At 46.7% G+C, this 27,319-nt stretch overlaps 2 protein-coding genes across 3 annotated transcripts; both read right to left on the reverse strand.

Annotated features, from left to right (window-relative positions):
* Window positions 1-6,418, reverse strand: cplx4c (complexin 4c). The gene is made up of 3 exons (XM_006639836.3): window positions 5,056-6,418; window positions 2,029-2,116; window positions 1-1,493 (listed from the first exon to the last, which is right to left on the reverse strand). Exons 1-3 carry the CDS (start codon window positions 5,232-5,234, stop codon window positions 1,269-1,271), a joined length of 492 nt encoding a protein of 163 aa, XP_006639899.1. The 5' UTR covers window positions 5,235-6,418; the 3' UTR covers window positions 1-1,268.
* Window positions 6,419-8,149: 1,731 nt separating this feature from the next.
* Window positions 8,150-25,359, reverse strand: matk (megakaryocyte-associated tyrosine kinase). Of its 2 annotated transcripts, none has more exons than XM_015365783.2 (13): window positions 25,113-25,359; window positions 24,708-24,764; window positions 22,581-22,694; window positions 22,242-22,357; window positions 20,974-21,193; window positions 17,257-17,350; window positions 16,243-16,308; window positions 15,163-15,262; window positions 14,720-14,804; window positions 13,828-13,901; window positions 12,194-12,389; window positions 11,562-11,648; window positions 8,150-9,303 (listed from the first exon to the last, which is right to left on the reverse strand). In XM_015365783.2, exons 2-13 carry the CDS (start codon window positions 24,714-24,716, stop codon window positions 9,112-9,114), a joined length of 1,353 nt encoding a protein of 450 aa, XP_015221269.2. In that variant the 5' UTR covers window positions 24,717-24,764; window positions 25,113-25,359; the 3' UTR covers window positions 8,150-9,111. The 2 variants fall into 2 exon arrangements, with proteins under 2 accessions (XP_015221269.2, XP_015221268.2); XM_015365782.2 differs by having other exon boundaries at window positions 11,562-11,651; window positions 25,113-25,358.
* Between the last annotated feature and the right edge of the window lie 1,960 nt (window positions 25,360-27,319).

The following is a 27,319-nucleotide window of genomic DNA, read 5'->3' on the forward strand; positions in this document are numbered from 1 at the left end:
GTTTATACAGCTGTTGATTCTCATCATGCACAACCTAATCTACTCTCCCCCAAGTAAGCACTGCTGACTTTACTCCTTCCAATAAGTAGAAAAATAATTCTAATGAAACAAAAAGATCATTCCCTCAAAAAAAGATGACAAGACACCATCTGAATTATTTCTGACCAGTAAAATACAGGTTAACAAAATGCTCAAAGCCTAAGGCTTCATAAAACTAAAAAAAGGCCATGAATATTTTTTTCATCGTTCACAGTAACAGATATTTCCGTTTAAAACATCTTTTGCAGTAAAGCAACAGATAAATGTGTTTCAGACATATAAAAGGTGCTAAATACCTGGTTAGAGCACAAAGCCCCTGACAAATGGTACCATGCAAGAGGCGTCATAAAAATGCAATCGCTATATCTATCTTTTAAAAATATTCTTCCTGTCAGATGACCTCCACTTTGCATTCTGGGAAGCCTCCTGGTGCCCCCCTGCCCTGGCATGAACACCAGTAAAACCAGGTTCTTTGTCCTCCAGGTTTTCTTCCTCGTTCTCAGGACTGACAGAGTCTGCTGTCTGCATTTAAGCAAAAAACGTCCTCACGGAGGTGAGCCACATCTGCCAAAAGCTGAGAAAGCAACAAGGACTTACAAATGAACAGTCCTGTTGGTTTATTCACTGCGCCTTGAACTCAGAACGCGGGATGCAGTGAATCAAGGAGGGTGCTTGGGTATGCAGGAATGACTGGAAAAAGAGCTGTGGTAACTGGGGTTTTTAAGCATTGAACAGGGAACACTGTTTGTCTGACAGGACAACCTGCACGCACCATTGAAAGCCTTTGCATTCAGGAGTGCAGAATGTGTTCGGGTTCTTGGGAGTTTCTGCCCCTGCAGTACGTCCCCCGCCTCAGGATCGAACCCAGGTCTCCGGCGTTGCTCTACAAGGGTATTGCCGGCTGAGCTGTTAGGCACAGGAGAGTAGGGGGCGCGCTGCAACCGGCTCGTACCACCTGTGTGTCAGCCGTTCATTACAGTATGTTACATCTCCTGCTATAAATGGTGCCTGCCAATATTTAAACCCCTCTTCTCCGGACTGTTTTTGAATAAGAGATGGAAATCCCCACGATGTCCCATGGAGCCTTGTGAAGCACGAGCAACATCAGCACAGGGAAAGGCTGAGGTGGAGCCTGCCCAGCAGGAGGCTGGGAATATTCCTGCTGCTGCGTGGGGGGAGAGTTAGGGAAAGGGGGTGGGGGGGGTCAAAGGGGTGGGGGCACCCTGTGATCACATGACAGCACACTTCTCCTCGGCCACCTGCTTCATCTCCGTCATGGTGGCCTGGGCTTTGGTTTTGATGACGTCAAAGTCCAGCTCCATGTTCTGGATCTTGCCCAGCAGCGAGTCGTTGGCCTCCTCTTCCTCTTCATCCTGCTCCACCATCTTGGCCAGGTCCTCGGGGAGATCCACGTCCCCCCCAACTATCTGGACCTGAGCGTCGTCCTTCTCGCTCTGGGGGTGACAGGGAGAGAGTCTGAGCAGGGAGGTGCAGAGGGGCCCATGTACCGGACGAACAGGCAGGAGGACAGCACAGCCGCCAAGAGAGACACGGGGCAAGCACTTAACGAGACAGCGGAAAGAGAAAGAGAAGGTAGGGAGATGGAGAAAGAAAGAAAGGTTGTGGACGTTGAGGGCCGTGGGAGTATGGAACAAGTCATCCAGCCATGATGGTGATGCCGATACCCTGGCTTCTTTCAAGAAACAACTGGACGAGGAACATCTTTACACCAAGCGTTGTGGGAGTATGGAACATGACCATGTTATGGAGGCTACGGACGGGATGGGATCCTTGGATCAATGAGTAACTAATTCACAAATGCGCTAGATCGGCAGAACAGCCCAATCAAAAAAGATGGTGAGGCTACAGAAGGAACACAGGAAAACTGAGGACATAAAATTGATATTTTGAACACTTGATGTCTCCCAGACACAGCACCAATGCACATTTCTGGACAGTCACTAGGCAGCAGGCTGGTGGGGCTCTTACCTGAGGCAGCCTGTACTTCCCTCTCATGTGCATTCTGAGGCTGGCTCTCTCTGCCTTCTTCTGGGCAAACTGCTTGTCTCTCTCAATCCTGCAGGGATAGAATCCAGGCTGTGTCACCATTTGTCTCCCATGACAACCTGCACACACCATGGAAAGACTTTGCCTTCAGCAGTGCAGAATGTATGTTACATTTTTTGCTAAAAAGGGTGCCTGCAATATCAACTTCTGCCCTGGAAGAGCTTAATGAGATCAAAAGAAAACACAAAATTATTTGTAATTGAAGCTGAAGAATGTGATCCATTGGGCCCAGTGGCCCAGTTCGTCACAGACCCCTACCCCAGCAAACACTGGTCCCCATTCCTACAGCTGGGTGGACAGGAGCCACTGGGGTTAAGCACCTCCCTCTAGTTGCAACAGCAGCGTCCATAGTGGGGACTCGAACCCACAGCTCATCTGCATTAATGAATGCAGAGACTTACCTACAGCTCTACACTGCCCGCTAGACTTGGAGATAATTGGGTCAAAAACAATATTCAGAAATTCAAGTCCAAATAATCAAATACCCTGAGATCAGAATTTCCCAAAGAAAGCTCTCAAATGACCTTGACTGAGGTCATCTGCATGTTCGCGGTGGAGGTGGCACGTGCTTTCCCATGGCTAACTCCTGCCGGATTATGCCCAGCGTGTAAGCGATGCCAATCGCTAACTGGAAGGAGCTTTGGTTGGTTTCACTCTTTAACCATGGCACGGGTCCTAATTAACAAAAGAGTAAATACATCAAAAACACCACCGGTGACCCTGGTGCAGAGGTGAGTTTTAGAGTAAGAGACTTTCTGGATCAGCACTCTCTGATCCAGCAGCCACCCCAGACACTAATCCTGTAAAGCAGGCTAATTTGGGCTGTGGTGAAATAAACCTCTGACTTCCACAGTAAGCCTGCCTCCCCCTGACACTCACCCTACTCGTCTCTGCGGATTTGCGATTCAGAGATGGTGGGGCTACAGAAGGGACACAGGAAAACTGGAGACACCGAACAGAAATTTTGAACACTTGACGTCTCCCATAGACAGCACCACTACTCCTGCAGACCACTACTGGCAGCTGTTGAGACGTCCTGCAGAAAAATACTCAAAAGCATTGTTTAAAGCAGTGCCACTGGTATTTTCACTCCTATGAGGGTCTCCTCGACTTTTTGGAATGCTGTAAAGCACCGTTATCAAAGAGCTGTGCAACAAAGTATGCCGCAGGGCAAAAGCAACGCCGAATCAGTAGAATCAGACAAAATATCCATCCATACATCTGTTTTCTAAACGCTTAATCCAATTCAGGTTCAGGAGGAGCTGGGAGACCAGAACCTATCCCAGCAGGCAGTGGGTGCAAGGCAGGGTTCACCTTGGATGGGCCATCAGTCCATCGCAGGGCCAGCGGAGACAAACACACACTCAACCCAGGGCCAACTGTCCTACCAGCATGTTTCTGGACTATGGGAGGATACTGGAGCACCTGGAGGAAACCCACACAAACACGGGGAGAACATACTAACTCCATGCAGACACCACCCTCTGTCTAGAATTGAACCCAGGGCCCCAGCACTGCTAAGCAACAGACAAAGCACCAGAGGTCTATTGCTCAGCAGTCCAGACTCTGAACAGAACACATGATGTTATGTGATAAGAAAAGGCTCTTTATTAATACCTACACAGTGAGTGATAAAACATCGGTGAGACAACGTGCTGTTACTTTTTTTCTGATTCTCATGCGAGAAGCAAAGATCACAGCCAGCCTGACAACAAACTCCCAGTTTGCACGGAAAAGGGCAGAATTTTCTCAGCACTAAGCACTAAAACTGAGTTGACAACACCAATTCTTTTTTTCACAATGACTCTGGACTGTTAAATTTGCTTTTGCAGCAGGTGGCCAGCAGATGGCACTGAACGTTACATAAGCGACGCATTAGAAACAGGAGAAGCAAAAACCAGCAGGATTTGGGTAATTCTCAAGTTACTTGCTTCCTGGTATATCTTGTTGCTGTACATGCTGCAGGGCTTTAAGTGTCTAAAGAGTTCTAAATTTCTGACTGAATTACAGGGTGTGTAGATTCAGTATGTAAGATATTTACTCCAGCTTGCTGATTTATATTCCTGCAGCTAAATAAAATATTAATATTACTATTTAAATTATTTCTGAACAAAACTCTATGAAAAATAGAAACTGCAGATAGTACAGCATGTATATGTGAAGAAGGACTATTAACATGTTTCTAGCGTTTTTACTAAAATCAGTAGTTAGAATTTGCCTTTTTAATAGTTCTGTCTAAGAAATGTGATGTGAAATGAGAAGCTTATTAATCGTGCTAGCAGAGTGAATCTGTCTGCCATGTATCCTTGCTTCATGTTAGATTCCAAACCAGTAAGAACACAGCACATTTCATCTGCAATTTGTTTCCAAAATCTATGACTTCTGTACAGTTCCAGGATCCATTCAACTTCCATTTTTCAAACAAAAAAGGAAAAGTTCTTTTTCTGTGAAAGAAATGGCTCTGTTGTAATCAGATCAAACATTTTCTGCTTCTCACATTCCTGAACAGAATGAAAACCAACAAAAACACACTGCAGACCCCTTTTCTACTCACCTCCTGGATTGAAGAACATGAAGGTTTTGAGGTCTAATAATCACCCTACTCTAAACCCCCCCCAAATTGAGTTTGCACTGTATTATTCCCAGCTTCAGGAAAAAAAATGGAAAGAAGATAGCATGATAAAAAAAAGCATTTTGGAGAATGCTTTAAATGCACGATGCAAAATTCAAGAACAGGGCAATTGCAATTTAGCTATCAAACTATCAAAAACAGATTGAAATCAAGCAAGGGGGAAGAGGTCTGATTTTTGGAAACGTGTGTTTTGGTTGAGTCAAAGTGTCTGATCACCTCCCTATTCCAGGAGAATCACACACACACACCCCGATTCTCCCAGGGCTACAGCTCAGGTTTGCACAGACCGAGAAGAGTAGAAACGCCAAGAGACTCACTTCTCCTCCACCAGCTGCCTCTGGTACTCCTCGAACTCCTCCCGGGTCATCCCCTTGGACTCGGCCGTCTCCTTCCCATCTCCCTCCACCTTCTTCTCCTCCTCCCCCCCTCCTCCTCCTCCTCCTCCGCTCAGGTTCTTCATCGGGCTCCCCACCATCGTCTTCAGCAGGAACGACATGGCGCCCGACCGCACGCCGAGGGGCTGGGGCTGAGGATGGGGGTCCCGGGGGGGTGGGGCGAAGATGCTGTTGCACGGAGAAGGAGAGGAAGGAGGAGGAAGAGGAGGAGGGCTGGAGACGGGACGAGTTGGCGGATAGTGAAACTGGTGAAAGAACGGACTCAGACTCCCTGTTGGTACCTAAGTGTGCGCGTGCGTGTGGGTCTGGAAGGAGCAGTAGAGTCGGTTACTCAGTCTGCTGCACTGCGTTCTGTCCCAGTGTTCATGGATCCGGGTGTCAGTGCATTTCGCTGGGAGCAGAGGAGCTAAAGAGCTTAACTCATTAGAAGCAGCCCTTGTCAGCTGGGCTGGATTCACCTTGGCCCAAGGTCCCAGCAAGGCAGGAGTGGGGCTGATGGCCCGTGTGAACGAGGAAGGCTGTTTCTTTGAAACAGAAAAGTTTCTTCAAAAGATGATGAGGAGAGCAGGCCACTCCACAATATCTTTGATCGCCGTTTTCCAACACAGCGAGTGAATTGATCGTAGCACCAAGCCTAGACTTGAATTTACAGACCCCACTGTGTACTGCTTTGCATTAATAACTCAGAGCGAGCAAGTATCAGTGAGGAACTGTCTTTCACCCAGTCATCAGCTACATGCCTGCATAATGTTCACTGTACTTGAAGTAATGACTGGGATCTACCTTACTGGTTTCCTTCACAGTTTTGAAGATCTCAATCAGATGTCTTGTAAGGCTATCGAGGTGATCAAGAAATGTGAACCTCGTCTGTGAGTGTCCAAAATTTAGTTCTGTCAGCTGTTCTGAACTTTGCATGAGTTTTACAAATTCCAGGAGAGATTTGAACATCTGCTGTTAATTTAAAGCAGCGTGCTAAGTGTATTTAAAACTGGGATCACTTCTCTCCAGGACAAACCGCTGGAGACAGGGTACCATCGAGACAGGAAAGACTCTGGGATAAATTCCAAAGGAAGGGCACGAGCATTAACTGCAATCTAGGACACTCCAATGCCAGCCTGCACTCCTTGCTCTCAGACTCGCTGTAAAACCAGGTAGAAGGGGATCAAATGAAAAAAAGCAGAGCAGATTAGCGGGTGTCAAAAGAACAGCCTGCGTTTTAATTGTATAAGCCTGGATTATATAAGTCAGATAACTGCTCTCATTTAATTAGCGGCCAATAATGGGTGTAATACAGACTTGGCAGAGGGGTCAGTGCTGGAATGGAGTTAAACGTAGGAACGGGCCAAGTGTCCCCGCCTGCTCCTTCCAGGCAACTTCCCTGACACAGCTGGCTCACTTACTTTCAACACTCAGCGATCCATGAGTCGGGAATCCGGAGCATTTTAATTTTAATTTTTTAACCTATTTTAATAGGTTTCTGGGAAGAATTGGCCCTGGTGTGAGAGTGATGTCCTGTGGTGGACAGGTGTCCCATGCAGGTTGTATCCCACCTTATGCTCATTTCTTCCCATTGCCCCCATGACCCCATGTTGGATGAAGCTCTTAGAAAATGGCTGGATGGTGTTCTGTTTTTTACATAGCGTGTAGATGTGCACGCTAGCCACATCTTGTTTGTGACTGCAAACGTGATATAAACATGGGAAAATTAAAAAAAAAATCAAAAGAGTCAAAAGCTCTATTTTAAACATGGGATAACAAAAAAGTACCTGTTTACCAATTCAGAACGGGACAAGGCATTACCCAATGAAATAACAGATCTGCAGCGTGAGACCACTGGCTGCCCTGGCCAAGGAGGAAATGCAGAGAGAATTTTTTACCTTTTCCTACCCTTAGCAATCAGCCTGCTCCCTGTGCAAAAACACATAACATCTTTTACCCCGAAGAAAACAAATGTTTGTCTTAAATCCTTTTAATATGTTGGACACTTCTTGTTTTTAGTTTAATTTTTTTTTTTTAATATTGTAGTTTATTCAGTTAGGAGCATTAGAAACACGGGACAAATCCTAGGCTGGTTCTCCTGGGTCCTGTCCTGCCACACCACAGCACAGGGCTGAGGATTCCATCTGTGCCTGCTCCCATGGGGAAAAGCTAAAAACCGGGCTTAAGACGTTATAAACAGCTGACAGCTGCTTCGGAAAAGGCCCAGAACTACAATTCAAAAGCAACAAGTCATCTGGGTTGGGTCAATCAGAAAGGACAATCAGGATTTCTGGTTTAGATAGATTTTATCCCATACAGGAATGTTTCAAGATTTTTTAGACAATTATCAGACCAAATTTTTGCAGACTTTTCAGAGAAATAATTGCCTTTCTCCATCAGATGCAATCAACTCTAATCTCACTCCTCCACGCTGCCTCTCTACCCCACTGCCTCAGCTCTGAGCCCGCTGCCTGCCTGCGAGTCTGTCAATTTACAGCACTCCCACAAAGAGCACCTTCACGACAGTCAGACCTGCAGGAACATGACAGGGATGAAGCTGGAATGTAGAAAATGTGTGCTCATCAACCTGTAAGCAGGCAAAAACAGTCTGTCTCGAGTCTCATAATGGATTCTTTGTTTGAAACAGAAAGACATCTTGATCTATAACTCTTTAAAAGCTTGTAGCAGTAAAGCCCCTGCCCTTCTGTCCTGTAATTCCTTACTTATATCAGCAATAACATTCAAGATTTTGCATATTAAGCCCCAAGTCCCAGGGCATATTGTAGACAATTACGTGACTGAATGAAGAGAGCTGTAATCCAGGATCAGCTGTGTTTCTTTCTCTCAGTATTTGTGTCAGGACTCCACAGAGGGCACTCAGCCCAGGGATTAATTTCTTCAGAACAGCCCAGGTTCTGCAAGAGCAAAGAAGGAGACCGCATGGCACTGAGCTGGGTCGCTGTAACTGCATTCCCCTCAGTGTTACAGTAATCCTGCCCCTGTCCACCACAACATAATGCATCTGCAATGCAAAACACAATTTTAAATAACATTCTTTATTGTGGTTTCCAAGATGTACAGCCTTTAAGGAGCTTTTATTGTTATAGGTACTTATTATATAGTGTGCACAGAGGTCACCCCATGTGAAGAGATGGGAAAGGTAAGGAAATCACTGCTCTGTATGAGAGGGAGAGGAGGGTCCTAGTGTAAACATATCTGACCACATGCAACCATTTCCTTTATCGGCTTCCTTCTGGATTTGCTCCGCATTTTTGTTGGTTTGGAGTGGAACCAGAGAAGAAATGCTATCCGTCTTGTCACCTGGGCTTCCTTCTGAATGCTTAGAAAAGATCCATAGTTTTGTAAGTGCTTACCGGCGCTTTGCCTCTGAAGGTCTGGGTATAACGGTCAATGTCTCAGCTACAGAAGCAGGTTTTCTTTGGCATCCAATGACTTTGGCACGGAGGTTGTGTTTCCAATTCCCCCTCCCTGCCTCACCGCTACGTCCTGGCAAAGACCCGGTTCTCTGCTCTTGAGCACCGGCAGTCTGGCACCCTCAGGTGAGGGGGTCCCAACAGGGAGCGAGACAGACAGGAGGCTCTGAGGACGCCCCACCCCGAGCCTCAGCCCTCGGCGAAGTGTGGGGCGAAGAAAAGAGCCCGGGTGATTCAAATTCGGGGCGACAGGTGAGCAAGGTCACGAAACACCAAAACGAAAGAAAAAAAAAAATGGTTTCTGCATTCTGCACAGGACCAGTGCCCAAGAGAGTGGCTGACGTGAGCGGTGGATCCGAGCTCTGGCAGGGAATGTGGGATTCTCAGCAGCCACACCCCCGCCTGACTAATACCCCACGTCCTTTACGGGAGCCCTGCTACAGGGCAGACACACGCCAGCACCCCCAGGCGGCGGGCAGAACGGGCCCTGGTGCCGAGCGCACAGAGCTCTCGGCCAGGTCAGCTTCCCGTGCTCTGCCGCTAGCCCTTCCCGGAGCCCCCCGGCTCAGGACGCGGCCCCGGCGCCGCAGGCCCGCAGCTCCTTCTCCAGCTTGTCCCGGAGCTTGCGGAAGGACGGCCTCTTCCCCGGGTCGCTCTCCCAGCAGCTCCGCATCAGGGCGTACACGCTGGGGGGGCAGTCGTCGGGGGCCTCCATCCGGTATCCGTGCTCGACCTTCTCTTTCACCTCCTTCAGGGACTGAGGGGCAGAGCGCAGAGACACGGGGGCGATCATTCGTCCACATCGCTTACAATGTCCCCACACCGACCCCTGCAGTTCAGTCTCTGTCTCCAGCTCACAAACCATTAGTCACTGTGCTAAGCTTATCGCTCCTTTGTCGTTAGCGACCAAGACTGTTTTAAGCTCATAAGATACAGTAATGTATGTCTGTGTGGAGACGGAGCAGAGAGAGCACCTTTTTTCCAGCCGTAGCTCCAAGGGGGACACGTCTCCTGGTTTTAATTTCAGCTTAGCCCGATTTAATTTACTACCGCCTTACTTAGACCAGTTTAACAGCTCTTCCCACCTCCCAGGGTATGGAGGATTCAAAGAGAGCTGTCAGGCCTGGCTCATGTCAGGGTAGAGACCTGTTAGCCAGGGCTCCTTCAGCCCCACAGCAGAACTGAGGCCCCTGAGAACTGTCAGTGAGGGACAAGCCTTTCCTCCAATCAGCACTGAGCCCTCAATAGGGGGCTGGGCAGCCTGTGACGTGTTAAAAGTCGATTGGCTCAAAGGTGGGCGGGTCAGGTTGGAGGAGCCTGCCCGCACTTCCTCTTTCTCCCCTGTGTGCGGCTGCATGGTTCATAGCCGCAGGCCAAGATGGAGAAAACCGACAACTGGCTATTCTTAAACAGTTGAGTAAAACAAAAATAATATTAGTTCAGGTGGGCAGCCGCGTCAGCATGCGTAGGCTGCAAAGGAACAAGTAATAGGTCTATTCCACGCTGAAAAAAAGAAGAAAGAGAACACAACGTTTCGGCCGTGGAGCCTTCTTCAGGTGTATAAAAATAATATTATATTAAATCATATTATATTAAAAAAGAGAGAGCTATAGTTGGAGGAACTGAAAAGTTGCCAGTTCTCTAAAGAATATCAAGTAATATAAGTATGAGTAAATATAAGAAACCTATTAAAATATGAGTAAAAAAAGAAAACAAATAGGGCCAGACTATCAAGCCATGAAAGCCTAACTATTCTAACATTCTCCTTCCTGGGTCAATGTTAATAGGTGCCGTTACCATAGAAATAGGGCCTACAAACCCTTACCCTACTTTATGCTTTCCTATAAAATACACTATTCAACATGTCAGCTCACACAGGTACAGCGTAGTAGTCTGCGAGGAGATGCTTTTCTAAACAGAATACCAAACTCTGTAATTGTCTTCACTTATGTAAATCAGAAGAAAAAAAAACAGGATGGGATTTATTTCAATGAACCTAAAACTGATTTTTATTTTTGTCATTTTTAATGACAGCAGTATCGTGATCTCACCCTGTAAAGGTCGTACTTCAGCCAGAGCTCATCGAAATCATTAAACAAGCAAAAGACTTGTTGGAGTCAGGTTACATTAAAGTACACCAGATTAAATATTACTCTAGCATTCGAAAAAGGCGTTTTTATGTCGCCTGTTACAGTTTCAATACAAATGCTGTCCCTGATTGCCCTCTTCTGGCACATCTGTGCTCTTGCCCTCTTTTTATTCTTTCCTTTTATCCCCGACCCAATTCAAGCTGAATAAAGTCTTTGGAACATGCCCTAGAAGTGAAACGCACACTGCCAGAAGAAACCTAAGGTGATTAATCCTGATTAAGACACGCAGAAAGCAGGAAAGGATATTCTCTCAATCCTCCCCTGCCACTGGCCTGCACTCCAGGAGACTCCATGGCTGACCGAGACGTGCAGCAGATCTGTTTCCAGAAGAGCAGACACAGTGACGTAGCACAGCCATCATTCATCTGCAGCAGAGCTCTCACTGTCCTAATCAGGCCTGATTTCCTTCAGCGCCTGAGAAGGGCCACTTGAGAGCTCACCTTTGTTTAGGTCACAGATCTGGGATTTTTTCTTTGCGGTCAGAAAATGCTGATAGTTGTAATGGATACAGTGGGCACTGTATGAAATTATCCATTTAATACACTTTTTTGCTCAGCAGTGCAAAAAGAAAAAAAGCTAAGAGTTACAAGGACAATAATAATTAATGCCTGACAAACAAAAAGACTCCCAAGATCTGCACCTTGCAGAAACAAAGGAACTATTGACAGAACAACTTCAAAAGCACAGGCTGCTAAATTTCTTTACGTTCTTCCAAATACATTTTTAAGCAGACTTATTTTTTTCAGTTGAAATGCAAAGTCATCAACAAAGTTCATTTTAATGACCTGACTCTCATCCAGGCTGAGAATACATAGTACCAGGACCGGTGTCAGAGACTCTGTCCGTATTAACAGCGACGACTCACCATTTTTGGATAGGGCTGTCTGCCGTAGGAGAAGGTTTCCCAGAGAAGAACCCCATAGCTCCAGACATCTGAACGCGTAGAGAATTTCTGCTGCAGGGATAACATATGATGAAATGAGATATCCCTCTGGCAAATCCCAGAGGATTTCACTGCGCTTTAATGTGACATCCTCAATACTAGTGCAATGCTTGGGCAAAGTCTATTTGTCTTCATTTTGAAGTCTATTGTTTCTTAATTTGTAATCTTTGGATGTTAGCCTCCTGTGTATGCATTACCAAACAATTTGGCTATACTTTGAGCAATAGTGCCATACATCTGGACTCCTATGAGCAGGCTAAATCTGAAATAGCTGAAATCGTGTTTGTAATGTCAAGGTCACCACTCCAGGGTCACACCAGGGCACAGATCTTGGAAACTGATTTCCAGTTAGGATTTACTAGCATATAGGTCCTCTCCTGATTTCTGAATTCTTTCATCAGACTTCCTTTTACATTGAGTCTCCCAGTGGCATAGGTAACCTGGAAACAAGTGGAATTAGTGATGACCGCCTATAGGCCATGCACATAATGCTTGTGTTGTTTTCATCTAATGCTCATAGTACGAGTATAGCGCCCTCCTCTGGGGAAGCATACCTCTTTCTTCAGTGCCTCGGGAGCAGTCCACTTGACAGGCAGTTTGGCGTTGTCTGAGGTCTTGGTGTCCACCTTGGCCAGGCCAAAGTCGCTGACCTTGGCCACACTGTCGCTGGAGATGAGGATGTTGCGGGCGGCCAGGTCTCTGTGCACCAGCTTCTTGGACTCTAGGTATTCCATGCCCTCGCACACATCCCTGCGGGACACACACGGATCGCCTGTGACCCCCGGTACAGCCCACTCCTGAGACCTTGAGCTTCTGTTGTCCATACATGAGTCTTTCATGCAAGTGTCACGATGGAACAGACTGTACAGTCATCCCTGGTTATACGAGTTTAATTTGCTCCTCGGAAAACTGCTCGTAAGATGAAAACTCATATTTCTATTACTTACAGAACTCAAAAATATTCCCTCAAACGCCAAAGTGTCACCTTAACACAACATAGAATGGCGCCTAAGTATGAAAACTATAACAACACCGATAAATTATTTGAGTGACATGCTTTAAAGTCTTAGCCAATTCCTAAACAATAAGGAGCAAAACAATAACACTCCTGCTCATTTACAGTACAGTAGTTACACCATTACAGTTGTTAGCAAATGCGTGAACATTAGGAACTATCCTGTACAATAACACACACTATATCCTGCACTTAACACAAAGCCTTTATTATAAAACTGGTTAAATGTACTAATTAATAAAAATTAAATTCCTCATCCGTGAAGCAAAGAAGAATCTCAGCAGTGCTTGATGAGAGCCCAACTCGTTACAGTGAAAACCTGCTCGTTAAATGAAAAAACAGGCGGGAATAACTACATCTTGTATAAATGAAAAACTCAAATAGCGAGGGTCAACTGTAGTTCTATCAGTGAACTTGCATTGAAGCCTCACTGTTCATCTTACCCACTGAAAATGCAGACCCCATTGGCTTCCGCACACTAAGCGACTCCTCATTTAAAGACTCAGAACTTTATTTAAAAAACCCATGATTCTTCATTTAGATTACTTGCAGCAACAGGAATCAAGTTAATATAGGCCCTAGCAAACCACTGAAGGTGGACTTATTGCTTTGTGTTACAGTGTTTAGATAGGGGGCGACACAGTAGCAGACTAGTTAGCATTGCTGCCTCTGTGGGCTTCCTCCAGGTGCTCCGGTTGCCTCCCACACTCCAAAGACATGCCGCTAGGTTAAATGGCTTCTGGGAAAAATTGGTCAGGAAGTCTGTGTGTGTCTGTGTGTGCCCTATGATGGATTGGCACTCCCATCCAGGGTGTACCCTGCCTTGTGCCCATTGCTTGCCAGGATAGGCTCCGGCTCGCCCCGAGACTCTCAGTTGGATAAAGCCGTTAGAAAATGGATGGATGGCTCTAGTTGGGCTTAGACTGCAGCATTTCCTGTCTTCCAGCTGAGCGAGATGCAGGAGCAGCTTTGGAATGTGGGCATTGATTCACATATCAGTACAGTCACACTAGACTGCAGAAGGAGCTCAGAACGTGTCTGACTGTTCTACTGAGTGATCACAAGAGCTGGCTCAGCCAAGCGGACTGTCCTAGCTTCGGTAGCGGAGGCACAGCTCGCGGTCGAGGTCTCTCCTGCAAGGACAAGGGGAGAGACAGAGGGAGAGGAGCTCACAGGGAGAAGCGCAGAAGCTGTCTGGTTCCAACCACTGATCGTCCCCGGGTGCGCAGGAAGTTCACCAGGTTGCCCTGCAGCACAGACACACAGACGGACACATTTTTAAGTCCATAACCAGACAGTCAGATGAAAAATGGAACAACTTCTTTGTAACATTACGCCAATCACATTGCATTTTAAAACTGAGCTGATCTCACCCCAGTGAGGGTTCCACAGTATGATACACCACGACTGTGACACCTACAGCCCACAGTGACACCAGAGCTATGTCATAACTGAAGTGAGCAGGGACACATCAGGTCAGGAAGCTGTGCTACACATGCTGTCATCTCACAGACCAGCTCGGGGACGTACAATTAAGGCTAAGAACAGGAGGCATGCCTGTACAGGGTTGGAGGTTTGGATCAAGCTACTCAGATATTTTTAAGGCTGTCTTGCTTCGAGAACCAGCGGGATGCGATCCTCAGACCACTTAGCTATTAGAAACCCAATGAGTCAGAATGGCTGCATGGCCTCCTCTCCATTGTAACCTTTATATTCTTTTTTTCCTTGCAGAACTAAAAGCTTCACTGCAGGAATCTACAGCACATTTACTTCACTTCTGTGGCTGTGTCAGAGGAAACCGGTCATGTATGGTCACCCTGCGGGCATTGTGGGGGGGGGGACAGCAAACAAAATCAACCTCTCTTGCACAAGCTGTGCCGCACATTTGCAAAGCGTCACCATGGCTCTTGCGCTTTGCGTGCAACGAGCTTTCCGTTTTACTCTGCAACATATTCCGCAATCCCACAGCCGTTTGCATCGATCAAGAACGCAAGGAGCTTTGCCAACCCTCCCACGTCAGAAGTCTCTGCCGGAGGACGCCTCTCGCCTTCCCCCGATCGCTCACCTTGGCCATGAACTCGGTGACGATGTGCAGGCCGTTGTGCAGGATCACGCCCAGCAGGCGCACCAGGTTCGGGTGCTGCAGCTTCCTGGGTGAGGGAGAGAGTGGCAGCAGTCAGAATCCGAGGGGGGGAGGATGAACGACCAGGGTTTTGAACGAGAAGGCAGAGAAACATAGTGCCAACTGAGCAACATGGAGGATGAGAAGGAGATGCCCACATGGAGAGCACCTGGGTGGGGAAGAGGGGAGGGAGCAAGGCAGGGCTACAACAGAGAGACAGAAATAAAGAGGAGCTGGGTGAAACGGGGTAGCTAGTGGGGGATACAGGGACTGCTAAATCAGATCATGTCAGGTCACAATGAATTTATATGACTGATGCAGGGTTTTACGCACAGGAAGGATACCACCCAGGGCAGAAAGTCAGACAGAGCACGGAAGACACCTACGTCATGACAGTGGTCTCCTCCAGGAAGGCCTGTGCGGTGACATCACACTTGATGTTCTTCACCGCCACTTTTTGGCCCATGTACTCCCCTTCATACACCGCTAGGGGGAGATAGAGAACACAGTCCGCTCAGCCGCTGCTGTGGCGACATCACTCCGCGACAATCGGATTCTTGTTTCGTGAACTCGGCCACCCCCATAACATCTGATCTTATCCAGTATTGTAACTAGTACCGCCTGGAGGCGGAGAGTATTCAAACCAATGTGCTTTAAAGCATAATATAAACAAAAATATAAGCAAACACAGCGAAATACGAAAGAGACCGTTAAAGCTCAATCACTCCAACATACCCTTTGTGAAAAATGTTTTTAAACTGTTGACTATATAATTATGTAGGTTTGAGCTTAGATAGTTTTGAACTACTTTAAGACTCACATACGTGGCAACTGCTTCCGTATCCAATACACTGCTAACTAGAGAGTCAAGAGAATTAAGAACTGAAACTTCACATCTTCGTATTCCTCGAGTTTCTAGAGCAGGAGAAACCGAAACAATTTTTCTTTCTTCCTTTCATAAAATAAGAGTTTTTATAACAAAAACAACATTTAGGATCATATTTTACTAGAAATCCAGTGTTTTCTTTATGCTTTTGTCAAAATACAGCAATTTAATCGACATTCGCAGTGCCATAAGTACACATTTGTTAAAAATTATTTTTCCCCAGAAAGCATATTTCCCAAATGCAAATACCTTTATTGCTTTTATTTTTTAATCTCCCCAAGTCTTCCCAAACAGATGAATTCCCTACAGTACATTGTGCCTTTGTATAAAACAACCTCTATGCCTGTGTGGGGCTCTGTGCGATTCATGAGGCCGAAATACTATTGGAGGTGTTTGTGTGTGCTCCATGTTGTGCACAGTGTTTTTGTTGCGGTCTGGTGCATGCCCTTAACTAGGCTGAATGGTTGTCCTTGTGCTGATCTGGAGGGGAAACTGGCCTTGCATCCACTTCTGAACAACTGACCTCCTCATCCCTAAAGAAAACCCTGTTCAGTTTCTCTTGGCTTCTGCTCAGACTTACCCCCGAACTCGCCCTCTCCGATGCTCTGTCCCTGGGTCAGCTTCTCGATATCCAGCAGCCACCCCGCTGAAACACAGGGACAGGACATTTGAGCAAGAGGCAGGCAGAGTCCTGTTGATTCATATGCTCTTTAAAAGCACTCAGCCTGTGTTGAGTATAAAATAAGAAATGTTTCTCTGTGCTAAAGTTACAATATCCCCAAGAAATCCTGTATATGAGGAAAGCAAGTCATTTTATCACCTAGAACTGCAGACACAAGTGGCAGAGTCAAGCGAAGATGCTGCAGTAAAAAGACAATGCAAAATATATAAATCATATATATATATAAACACTGTCAGCTTTTTTTAATTCAAATGAAATAAAAATCACATTCAAATTCTTTGAATTTTTAGCAGAAAATAAGAAGAATCTAGACCCACACCCAAGAGGTGTACTGTTTTTTTTTTACAGGTCCATTAACAGTAAAGGGAATGCTCGAGTTGGCCTGAGCAGATAATCGGGGCTTTATGAGCCATGAAAAACAGATAGAAATGTAAGTTTCTGCTGAAATGTCTTTACTTAGAGGATTCTCTAAAGTGACCCTGAATTTTCAGCTGAGAATAAGGACATTTTTATAGAACAGGTTTTCCTAAAACCCCTGTTTCTCAAGCAAGAGACTGGGGGGGAATCCCAGCATGCCTTTCTACAGAGGACACAAGTGGGAACTCTGCAGAAGTGCCTCTAAAACTGAAATCAGGAGGCACTACTTTACCCAAAGGGTGGTGGGAGTGTGCAACAAGGCACCCATCCACATGGGTAAAGCCGTTACCCTGATGTTGATCCAGAAACAGTTAATTGAGGTCCTGGGATCAATGAATTACTGTCTGCCAAACGGACCAGAAATGGCGAAAGGCTTCTCTCATTAGTGACTGTTCCTACAATACGTTCTGATCTCTCAGCTGGTTCCAGAAGGGGTGCTGTGACGTTTGTCTTGGGGGGGGGCAGGAGCTAAACCTCGCTCTGGCTGAACCCCACCTTTAGACAGCTCTTCCTTGGCGGATTTGGCTCCTTCTTTCTGTTTGGGTTTCTGCAGGGTAGTGGCGATGGCTCCCTTGTTCTTCATGTAGAACTGAAACAGAGAGAGGTCATCTTGGCGAGAGGGCAACGCTGACTGCCGGAGCAGGGGCGGGGGGTGGGACCGGCTGCTATTCAGAGGGCGCACTGCGTTAGGAAATCTTAGGATTTAGGAATCTTTAAAGATTACATTGTAGTCCTTGAAGACAAATAAAAAGATTTGAGAAAATAAGCAAGCCACTGCCCTTGCCAGAGTGTAAATTCACACCTGCCTGCTCAACAGTTTGGTTGTGAATACTGTGTACTGCAATGGTTCTGTCTTGACCAAGTCCATTCCTCTATGTTGCAGGTTTCACGATACTGTTGGTTAAATACAGTAAATAGCTTTTTTGTCACAGGAAGTACGGCTAATTTGTCCTGGCTGTGTGATGAGCTAAAATTACCGCCTCAATGCCTAGCAAATTTGGGAATTTATTTAAAGCAAGCGCGATGCAGCCTTCCCTTTCCCTTTGTCAAGATAACTCCCTGCCCCCTGCTGCAGTTTCCAGGAACAGTTAACATGATTCAACGGCCATGCTGTTAATGCCTGCTCAAGAGCAACCAGACACTGCAGTGAAACCACAAGTCACCCCTTTCAGAGAAAACCCCCTCCCCACAAACAATAATAACACACTGCCCAGCGGGTCTGCCTGAGCTACTGTTACAGACTAGAAAAGAGATTTTCACCTAAATCGGATGAGTTGGATCAGGGGGGGGGTGACTGAATTCTCCCTTCCTTTCGGTGCACAAAATGTCAGAAAAACCTGGAATCTGAGAGTATTCAGCAGGAATGTGTAAACAGCAGGGTCAGTATGCACTGCAGTGAAATCGTAGAGAATCAAGCCCTGCCTACAGCGAAGCTTTGGATGCAAACCTCGATTGCACACTTTGATACAGAGCGATTAGTACAAAAACCACTCAGAAGACATCCGCTGTCCCAGACCACAACATTCTAGAATGTGTACATTACACTCACAACAAGGAAGTGTGCAGAACAGAAATCTGTTCAGTCGACTCAAAGCTTCTCCCTGGAAAACCCCTCTGAATACTGCTCGATGCACAACTTCCCCACCCCTGCAATTGAGCCGCTCATCAGGTGGTAAAGACGAAGCTGTCTTGTCTCAGAGTGACTACTGGGGTGACCAAGGTTCAGTTCTGAGATACATGTTGAATGACTACTGTGCATGCAATATCCTTCCTTCCTGAATTTGAAGCGTTATTAACCTTTTAGTCCTCCTCAGAGATTAGGAGCAGTACCGAGTAGGAGCTGGAGTCACAGAGCTCCAGAGGCAGTTTCCACCTGGAATGGTGTCCCCTTAAACATTCTGTAATAACCTTGGAAGTATAGACAGCAGAGGCCTGGGTCAGGGCTTAAATTGAAGCTAAAGCGCTTATTAACTGTCCCTGACATACACTGATATTGCAGACTCACTGGAAATCTGAAGGGGCCATCCACCATGTTCTTGGCAGCTCACTGACATTCCATTAGCTATTTTGCCAGTTTGGAATAACGTCCCCTTACGTCAATAACGCAGCGCATTGGCTACCCACCCTAATCGGCCAGAAGCTTTCGGACTTTGATGACAACAGTCTGCGATCTGGTCCAAAGAAGGCCTGCTTCCTTCCTGGGAATCTCCAATTCGGAGCACCAGCACTGCTGGCAGATCTAATTGCTGCTGGGAAATTATTCTGTCTTACAAGGTGGGGTGGAGAGTAGGATTCCCTTCCGATTCCAGATTCGTTAGCAGATAGTGAGAGAGCGAGATGCTTTTTTGGTACCTCAAAACGTTTTTTTTAACGAGCCCCCAATTAATAATACTCAAGCTCCCATTTCACATTTTTAGCAGTTATTTCTCTGCTTCGGCTAAACAGAATGAATTGAGAAAACACCATTAAAAAAGCCCACAAGCCAGTGTTGTGCAGAGGAGACATGTAATATGCCCACTCCTCTTGTCAGTTTAAATTCAGGCGATTATTTTTAGGTTTCGTGATAATCCGCAAACCTCATACTTGAGACATCCGACATGTGAAGTTTCCACTGTGTAGTGGTCAGTGGAACTCTAGAGTTTTTTTCTTCTCATAACAGAGCACAAGATATCACAGGGTGTGAAAAAGCTGAAGAGGAGAGAGGGGGGTTACTAACACAAGGCCTACTCTGCAGTCAGGGTGCCTTTCTGCTAGTTCACACTTCACCCTGTTGCAGTCTCATGTCTAGTCCTCTGGGGTCACGTCTCAGCAAATACTTTCTTTCTTAACATGCTCAGAATTTAACATTACACCACCGCCACATTCCAATAATATCTATTGCTTTAAATACCATTTGTTTAACTGAACAAGAGGAGTGTCATACAAAATGTGGGCATTTAACACATTAGTATTAATTACCACTCTGTAGTAGGCAAATTCCTTTGGACCAAAAAGGCAAGGCTGTCATTAGGATCCTCTCCTAATGAGAATAACACTTCAATAAAGGAATCCAATCTAAAGGTGACGTAACTATACCAGCACAGCAGCTCGAAACCAGGATGTCATCATAACTTTTCTTTGGGGAAAACAAAAGACAAAACCACTTGTAGATTGTTGGTTTTAGTTCAGGAAAGAGAAAAATATAAATAAATGCTCTGGGTTCCAGAGCTCGCAAGCAGAAAGTTGCTATTCGGATCATTAACAGGTGAAACTGTGGTTAAGTGTTTACCAGTGAAAGACCATTTGGTATAGGTGTGTTCCAGTTTGACCATTCTGCTAAAAACAGGGACACCAGCAGCCAACACTCAGCCACTTATGCTAAATGTGGGCAGCAGTATGCTTTTGCTTATTGCTTATCATGTGAAAAACACAGGGAAATGAGTCAGGCTCTGAAGTGAGCTAACTCTAGGAGGACTGAGGGCTGAACGGTTCTGATAGAACTTTTCTTCCTTGAGCTTGACAATCTTTCAAAGCCAAGGCGATAAAAGCTATTAATAACCCTGGCTTTTAAAGCTGTGAGGCAATTTGGTCTTGCAAAATCCGCTTGTTTTGAAATGTTTGAGACTTTAGTAAGACTGGGGCTTCAATGTTTCCTCCCTCTGCCCACCTCTGTGAAGGATTACTGGAAATGTGGTAACCAAGCTACTATCACAATCTCTCGTGTCTGCTTTGATCAGATCAGAAACTGATGATCACACAGGAAGAGCAAGGGGACAACAGGAACATGTTAATAGCTGCTTAAAAACAAAAGGATGCTGATAGTAAAGGGGAGAATGCAAGATGACCCAAAAAGCAGGGGTAGAAATGTCTGAACCCAAGTAACTACGTCTTAAACAACAACCTCTACAGTCTTCCTTGAAATATGTGACGCAATCCGACTAGCAATTCACCACATTTAAGTCAGCTTCCTCCCCAGACAGAGCACACCCTAGAGTAGAGACAATCTTGAATCGAGCTTGGCCCCCCAAACTTCCTACAGCTCTTCTGGATTTATTTAAAAACTAGCACTGTCAGTGTGACCAGAATCAAACAAGAGACCTCTCGCCCGAGCATTTTCAAACTGGGCCGCTGAGTCAATGGTGTTGCTGGTATTCCAGAAACTGGGATTCACAGGGAATTGGCCATGCATCCCCTAAACATTCTTGGTCTGGAATGGGGCAGAGGGAGACGCACCTCGATCATGTCAATCAGGTTGTAAAAGTACTGCGTGCTGTCGATGGTCAGCTTGTTGTCCTTGTAGATGACCCGGTAGTGGATGACCTCCTTTTGGAAACTGACACACAGCACGTAGTCCCCAGGGTGTCGGATGGACTCGCGCACCAGGAACAGGCCGTCTTCCATGGGGCGGAGCTTGTTCACCGCCTCCGGCCCCGAGATCTTCCCATGGAACCAGCTGAGAGAGAGGGGGGGGAGACGAGTTTATTGCCATATGTACTGTACATTTGCACTGGTCTGCTTGCTATGCGCACAGCAGTGGGGTAGAAGCTGTTCTAGAGTCTAGTGGTCCTTGTTTTAATAGTACTTCTCGCCAGAGCGCAGGGGGAGAACAGACTGTGGCCGGGATGGTCCTGAATGATGGATGGGGCTTGATTGTGACGGCGGATGGTGTGGATCTCACCAACTGATGGGAAATCACATCCTATAATCCTCTGTGCCGTTGCCACAACCCTTTGTAGTGTAGTGAGAGGGGCAAGAGCCGGGACACCAGTGAGGAAACGAGGAAGATGAAGGCACGGGGGCGCCCGGATTTCAGAACTAGGGCCCAGTTTATAAAGCCCAGTTCTCAGCACCAGAGCACACAGTACAACATTACAGCAGAAACCCGCAGAGCGCACGAGCAGATCACCGAAACCACCTGAACAGACTTGAAAACTGGATTTTTTATGAAAAAACTTGCATCCAGAAGTTAAAAGAAATAACGTAATATCCACAATCAAATCATTTTACATTTTTCTGGAGGGGAGCCTCTGCTTTTCACAATTCAAATGACATTCTTAAATACTTGCTGTCTTGGAAATGGAAAGAAGTTTGTTTATAAAATAAGAAATACTAAACATTATACACAGACATACGAGAAGTAATGTTTTAGGTCATTATATCTATTCATTTTTATATTGTCCAAGAATTGCATGCATGTCCCTCCTTATTTAAAAGCTTTTCAACTACCCTATTAAATGGTTCAGATCTATATCTAAAGTACATCCGATGTGGCAGACATCAGATCCCAGAACCTACTGCAAACCTAGCCAGAGGACAGCACTTGAGAAACAGTTGAGGCTGGACGTGGTTAAAAAGAGCAAATAAACAGCAAGGGTCTATATTTAGAATTTTGAGTTACCAGAAAGAAGAAACAAACAAACGAAAAAAAGATGTTGAAAACCACGCCGCAGGTCGCTCGCAAGCAGGTGTGGATTGGTGCCCGGGCGTTCGGGGCGACTCACGGCATGAGGCTGAGGCTGGGGTCCACGCGGATGGCCTCCCTCTCGCGCACGTTGCCCGCGGAGATGAGCCCCTCGTCCCCGGTCTTGTTGTGGCGAGCTCTGTACAGCCCCTTCCCCTGAGTCAAAACAGGCACAGAGAGCTTGGGCAAAAGCACAGACTGTTGGCCCCCTAACTCAGCCCTTGAACACAAAAGCGTTTATCATTGAGCTGGCACACCTCATAAAACTGCCCCCCCCAAAATAAAAATACCCACCAGCCACTGCAGAGACACGAGATGGTAAGGGGTCTGCTTGCTATGCTGAGCTCAGTGCTGCTCTGCGGAGGGGAAATGAACTTACTGTTCCAATCTCCACGATGGTGAGGATGTCTCCCTTACGGTAGGCCAGCTCGCCAGCTTTGGGCTTGGTGTGGTCGCTCTTGGCCACACACTGCGTGCCGGGCACCCAGTTCTTCTGCGGAGAGAAGGGGAGACGGACACACAGGCCTGAGCACAGAGCATGCATTGGGGTCTCTTCAAAGACCCTGTCGCTGTGCCTTCAAGCCAATGGTGCTGGCTGTCATCGTTTGGCCTAGTTTCACTCCTCTTATCCAGCGGTCGCTGGGACAGCAGAGTTAACCAGGTCGCGCAGTGGTGGCTTTTGTGTTGCCCATTTCAAAAGAGTATCAAATGTCGTCACGGTCCACCCAGTGCTGCGGCAGTGGTTAGCATTGCTGCCGCAACTGTGAGCCGCTGTCTAAGAAAATAATCCAAGCAACTTTGAAAGACTAGAGGAGTCACCACTGATGGGCTCAAAATACATCTCTTAGCTCCTTCAGTTATGGCGAGGTGCCGCTGTTGGCTGGCATGTGTTTTATTTCCCCAGTGACCCTTCAGAACTTCCCCTCTGAAGAAGAGCAAGAGGAAGCGACAGCTATTTAAATTCAGTAACTGAAACCAGGGCTGCACTCTAGCTCTACAACATCTGTTTCGGAGCTATTTCTACCGTATCGATGCCATTACAAAGCCGCTGGACAGAAGCCAGCTCCCACAGCACAGGGACAAAGGTCTGAGATTCATTCATGGCCCTGCGCTTGTGTCTGACAACGGCAGAACGTTGTGACACTTGGAAACCACCCTTCCTTAAATCACGGGTTTTTCCCTTTACAGATGGGGCTGCGAGGGCGGAAGGGGGGGCACAGTGTTTTACTTGCTGCCTCACACAGCGCTGGGGCCCTGGGTTCAATTCTGCACCTGCGCCGCTGTCTGGGAGGAGTTTGCATGTTCTCATGGGTTTCCCCTGGTTCCCTCCCATAGTTCAAAGACACGCTGGTGAGTTAATCAGCTTCTGGGAAAATTGGCTCTGCTGTGAGTGTTTATGTCTGAGTCTGCCCTGTGAGTGACTGGCGTCCTGTCCATGGCGTACCCTGCCTTGTGCCCATTGCTTGCTGGGATAGGCCAGGGCTCCCCCATGGCCCGGAATTGGATGAAGTGGTTAGAAAATGAAAGGATGGTGTTCTAAACCCCCGTCTTTGTGAGAAGTAAGAAGCAGCCTGATACCTGTACACTCCGACTGGTCACATCACGCTGAGCACCGGTGAAAAAGGGGGAAACATTGAAGATGAATTCAGTGTTTCAACAAAATGAAACTGAGGTCTCCTTAATACCCACATTCTCATCAGACTTGGAATGAAATGTGTCCAACACTTTGTGGTGGAATTCTTTTAGTAAATCTGCCCAAATCCAAACTTTATTTTTAATCCAGTGGTCCTGAAATATCAGTTCACAGCATTCCCAAAGCACTGTGAGATTTAAAGCTACTAAAAGCAAGCACAAGAGACTTAAATATGATCTCCATCTGACAAGTGTTTTGTCAGCAGCTACCACTGTTTTAAGGCTTAATTTCCGAAACTGACAAGGAAATGACTCAACCACTGAGGTAAATGAAAAAACAAAAATTAGGTTACGCGCACAGCAGTTTGATATCTAGTAAAAGGTACAGCAGTGATATTTTCTGTTGGCTTATCCACATCGCCCAGCGGTGCTTCAGTTTTATTACGACAAACAATTCCAGTGAACGGGCTTTCATTTCTCAACAGAGTAACCCAGTGTTTCACAACACTGACCATTGCACTGGCTGCTGCATCTGACACAGGGGGTGAAGCTTTTGGTTTTCCGCACAACCGCCTGAACACCAGGAAAAAAAATGTACATGAAATGTCTCGCTTGAGAGGAGATTTTTTTTTTAAGTCCAATTTCTTTTCTCTTCTTTTATTTGGGGGGGGCGTGGGCATGTCTGTTACTACAAGAACCGTAAAGAAAACTATTACGCAGCTTTATAGCACCTGCTTAACCGAATGAATCGCTAGTCAAGTGAACATTACTGTCCCCTCTCCACGTCTAGACCTAACGACAGTGAGCTCTTATTCAAATCAAGCATCGTCTATTCATATAACACTTCCACCGGTCCAACAAAACCAGAACTTACTGTTGCCATCTCTGGGAGCCAGCTGGTATGTTATTTCATGGATATTTCAATCAAATCCTAAACGACAGAAGGAGAGCTCTGTTAGAAAGCATTTTTTTATCCCCCTTACCTTGAACCAAGACTCACACGACACAAGCGCATCGCAGGCAACCTTTACACAGATGAGCTTAGAAAAGTCCACCACGTTCAATTATGCAGAAGTGCACTTGTTACAAAGACAACAATCCTCAGGCGCTTCCTATGGCTCTTCTCACGGACGAAAAACGGCAAAAAGACGGTCAGCGAATAAGCGGGGGCGCTTTCCAATGAGAGGTGCACTGCACCTTCTTACGTTCGGTACAGAATGAATAATAATGAAAAACGGCTGATGTACTTAACCTTGTATTGATCCTCAATGTCGCTTACCTGCCGCTGTGCGCCTCTCTCTCCGCCGGGCTCTGCGCGGCTCGCCGTGTCGTCTCCCGGAGTCGCCCTGCTTCCAGCGCCGAGGTGAGGGGTGCCCAGCGCACAGGAGCCAAGACAAGTGCTGCATTATATCCTCTCCTTGCCAAGGAGAGACTGGCGGACACGGAGGGAAGGAGGCCGGCGGCCACTGCTCACTTCCTCGTTTGTGCAGTGCAGAAGCTTTCTCTTCAGGCTCGGAGAAACGAAGGGGGGGGCGGCGGGGGTGCCGACAGCTCTCGACGCCAGGGCACACACACGCACACGAAGAGGGTACCTAGGCCCGCAGTTATTCCGGTGTTTTGGCCGTTTTGTTTGATTTTTATCTCAAGAGATCGCCTCTGGCTCTCGCAATACTATTCGGCAAACCTTGGGTACACGCTGATAAAAAAAAAGCTTCGAATGAAAATAATGCATTAATTAATTCATATATGCACTAGGCTAAAGGGGTGGGTGTGATCGCTCTTCAGCTTTATTTTGTAAAAAGAAAGCAGGACATAGAATAACTAGGGGGTGTCAGCACTTACAAACTTTTGGGGGCAGTAAAGGGTCAGGATATTGTGACAGGCTGTTGTACCGGCTACTGAGGGGGGGATATAGTACCCACAACATGGGGTCAGTCTAGGGAACACGGGGGGGCGGGGTGCCATAAGGCTTTAAAGAAACAGTGAAACCTTTCACCACTAGACTGATGGTGCATCTAAATAACATTCCTATACAGTGGAACAAGTAATAGGTTTATTCCATGCTGAAAAGAAGAAAGAGAACACAACGTTTCGGCCGTGGAGCCTGAAGAAGGCTCCACGGCCGAAACGTTGTGTTCTCTTTCTTCTTTTTTTCAGCATGGAATAAACCTATTACTTGTTCCTTTGCAGCCTACGCATGCTGACGCAGCTCCCCACCTGAATTTCCTATACAGTGGATCTGTTCGGACAGCCCAGTGGAGGATCTGCACAGGAGTTATACCGAGCGATACGTATATTAGCTCTGCCCTGGTGCTGAAGGGATTGCAAACCGTCTTGCACCTGTATTCAGAGCGAGATTGTACAAGGTTACGAGGGAGAGGACACCATGTGTCCTCTTTGGGAGTTAGGAGCTGATGGATCCAAGGATCTCTTCCAGCCATTCCTTGAAAGAAACCAGTTTTTCCCCCCCAACAGCAGAGATCAGTTACTTGTTCCACAATCCCCCAACCCTGTGGGTTGAGTCACGCCCCGGCTTTTAAACACACTTCCACTTTGTACGCACGTGGTTTCCACTTGTGACCCGTGGATTCATGTTCCTGCCTCATGATAAAACAGCTGGTTCCCAGATGCGACATTTGCCATAATAAGCAAGTTACAGGAATGGTTTTTAGTTCTCTTCAGTTGCCCTACAGAGGTTTCCGTTTCGTCTGCTGTGCTGCTGGCTGCAGAGGACTCCTCCTTATATGCTGGCACCCACTCCACCCATTGCGAAGCTTTGTGGTTGGTGCTTTCCCACCTTGTTTTCTCCCCCTTCACTACTTGTTTCTCCGATTACTTAAATTGAACTAATTGTCTCACTTAGTCCTTTTAATCCATCCATCTTCTTCCCACTTTATCCAGTACAGGGACACAGGGGTGCCAGAGCCTATCCCAGCAAGCAATGGGCACATGGCAGGGTACATGCTGGATGGGATGGCAGTCCATCACCAGGCACAGACAGACACAAACTGCCCAGGGCCAATTTTTCCCCATAAGACAATCTACCAGTATGGCTTCGGGACTGTGGAAGGAAACTGGGGCGCCTGGAGGAAACCCACAAGAACACGGGGAGAACATGCAAACCCCCCACAGACAGCACCCCAGGTCTGGAATGGAAGCCAGGGCTCCAGTTTCATTGCTAACCAATGCGCGAGTGTGCTGCCCGACCCATTTTCCACTGGTTTCACATCTTAAACAAGGGGAAGGTATTTTGTTAGGACACTAACAACACCGTAGAAAAAAAGACCAGGCTAGGTCTCTTGAGAGCAGGACTGAGAACCACTGATCTAGAACAAAGGTTGAAAACAAGAGGCCCTTCTCCCCATCTAGCTCACTTGTTTACTAGTAGCTAACCGATCCAAGGATCTCCGATTAAAGAAGGGTTTTGGCTGGGCTGTCTTCACATCCAATACCTTTTCTGTGCTTTGGCAGTACAGTATTCACTTC

The sequence above is a fragment of the Lepisosteus oculatus genome, chromosome 29 (genome assembly GCF_040954835.1).
Source record: "Lepisosteus oculatus isolate fLepOcu1 chromosome 29, fLepOcu1.hap2, whole genome shotgun sequence".
NCBI lineage: Eukaryota > Metazoa > Chordata > Actinopteri > Semionotiformes > Lepisosteidae > Lepisosteus > Lepisosteus oculatus.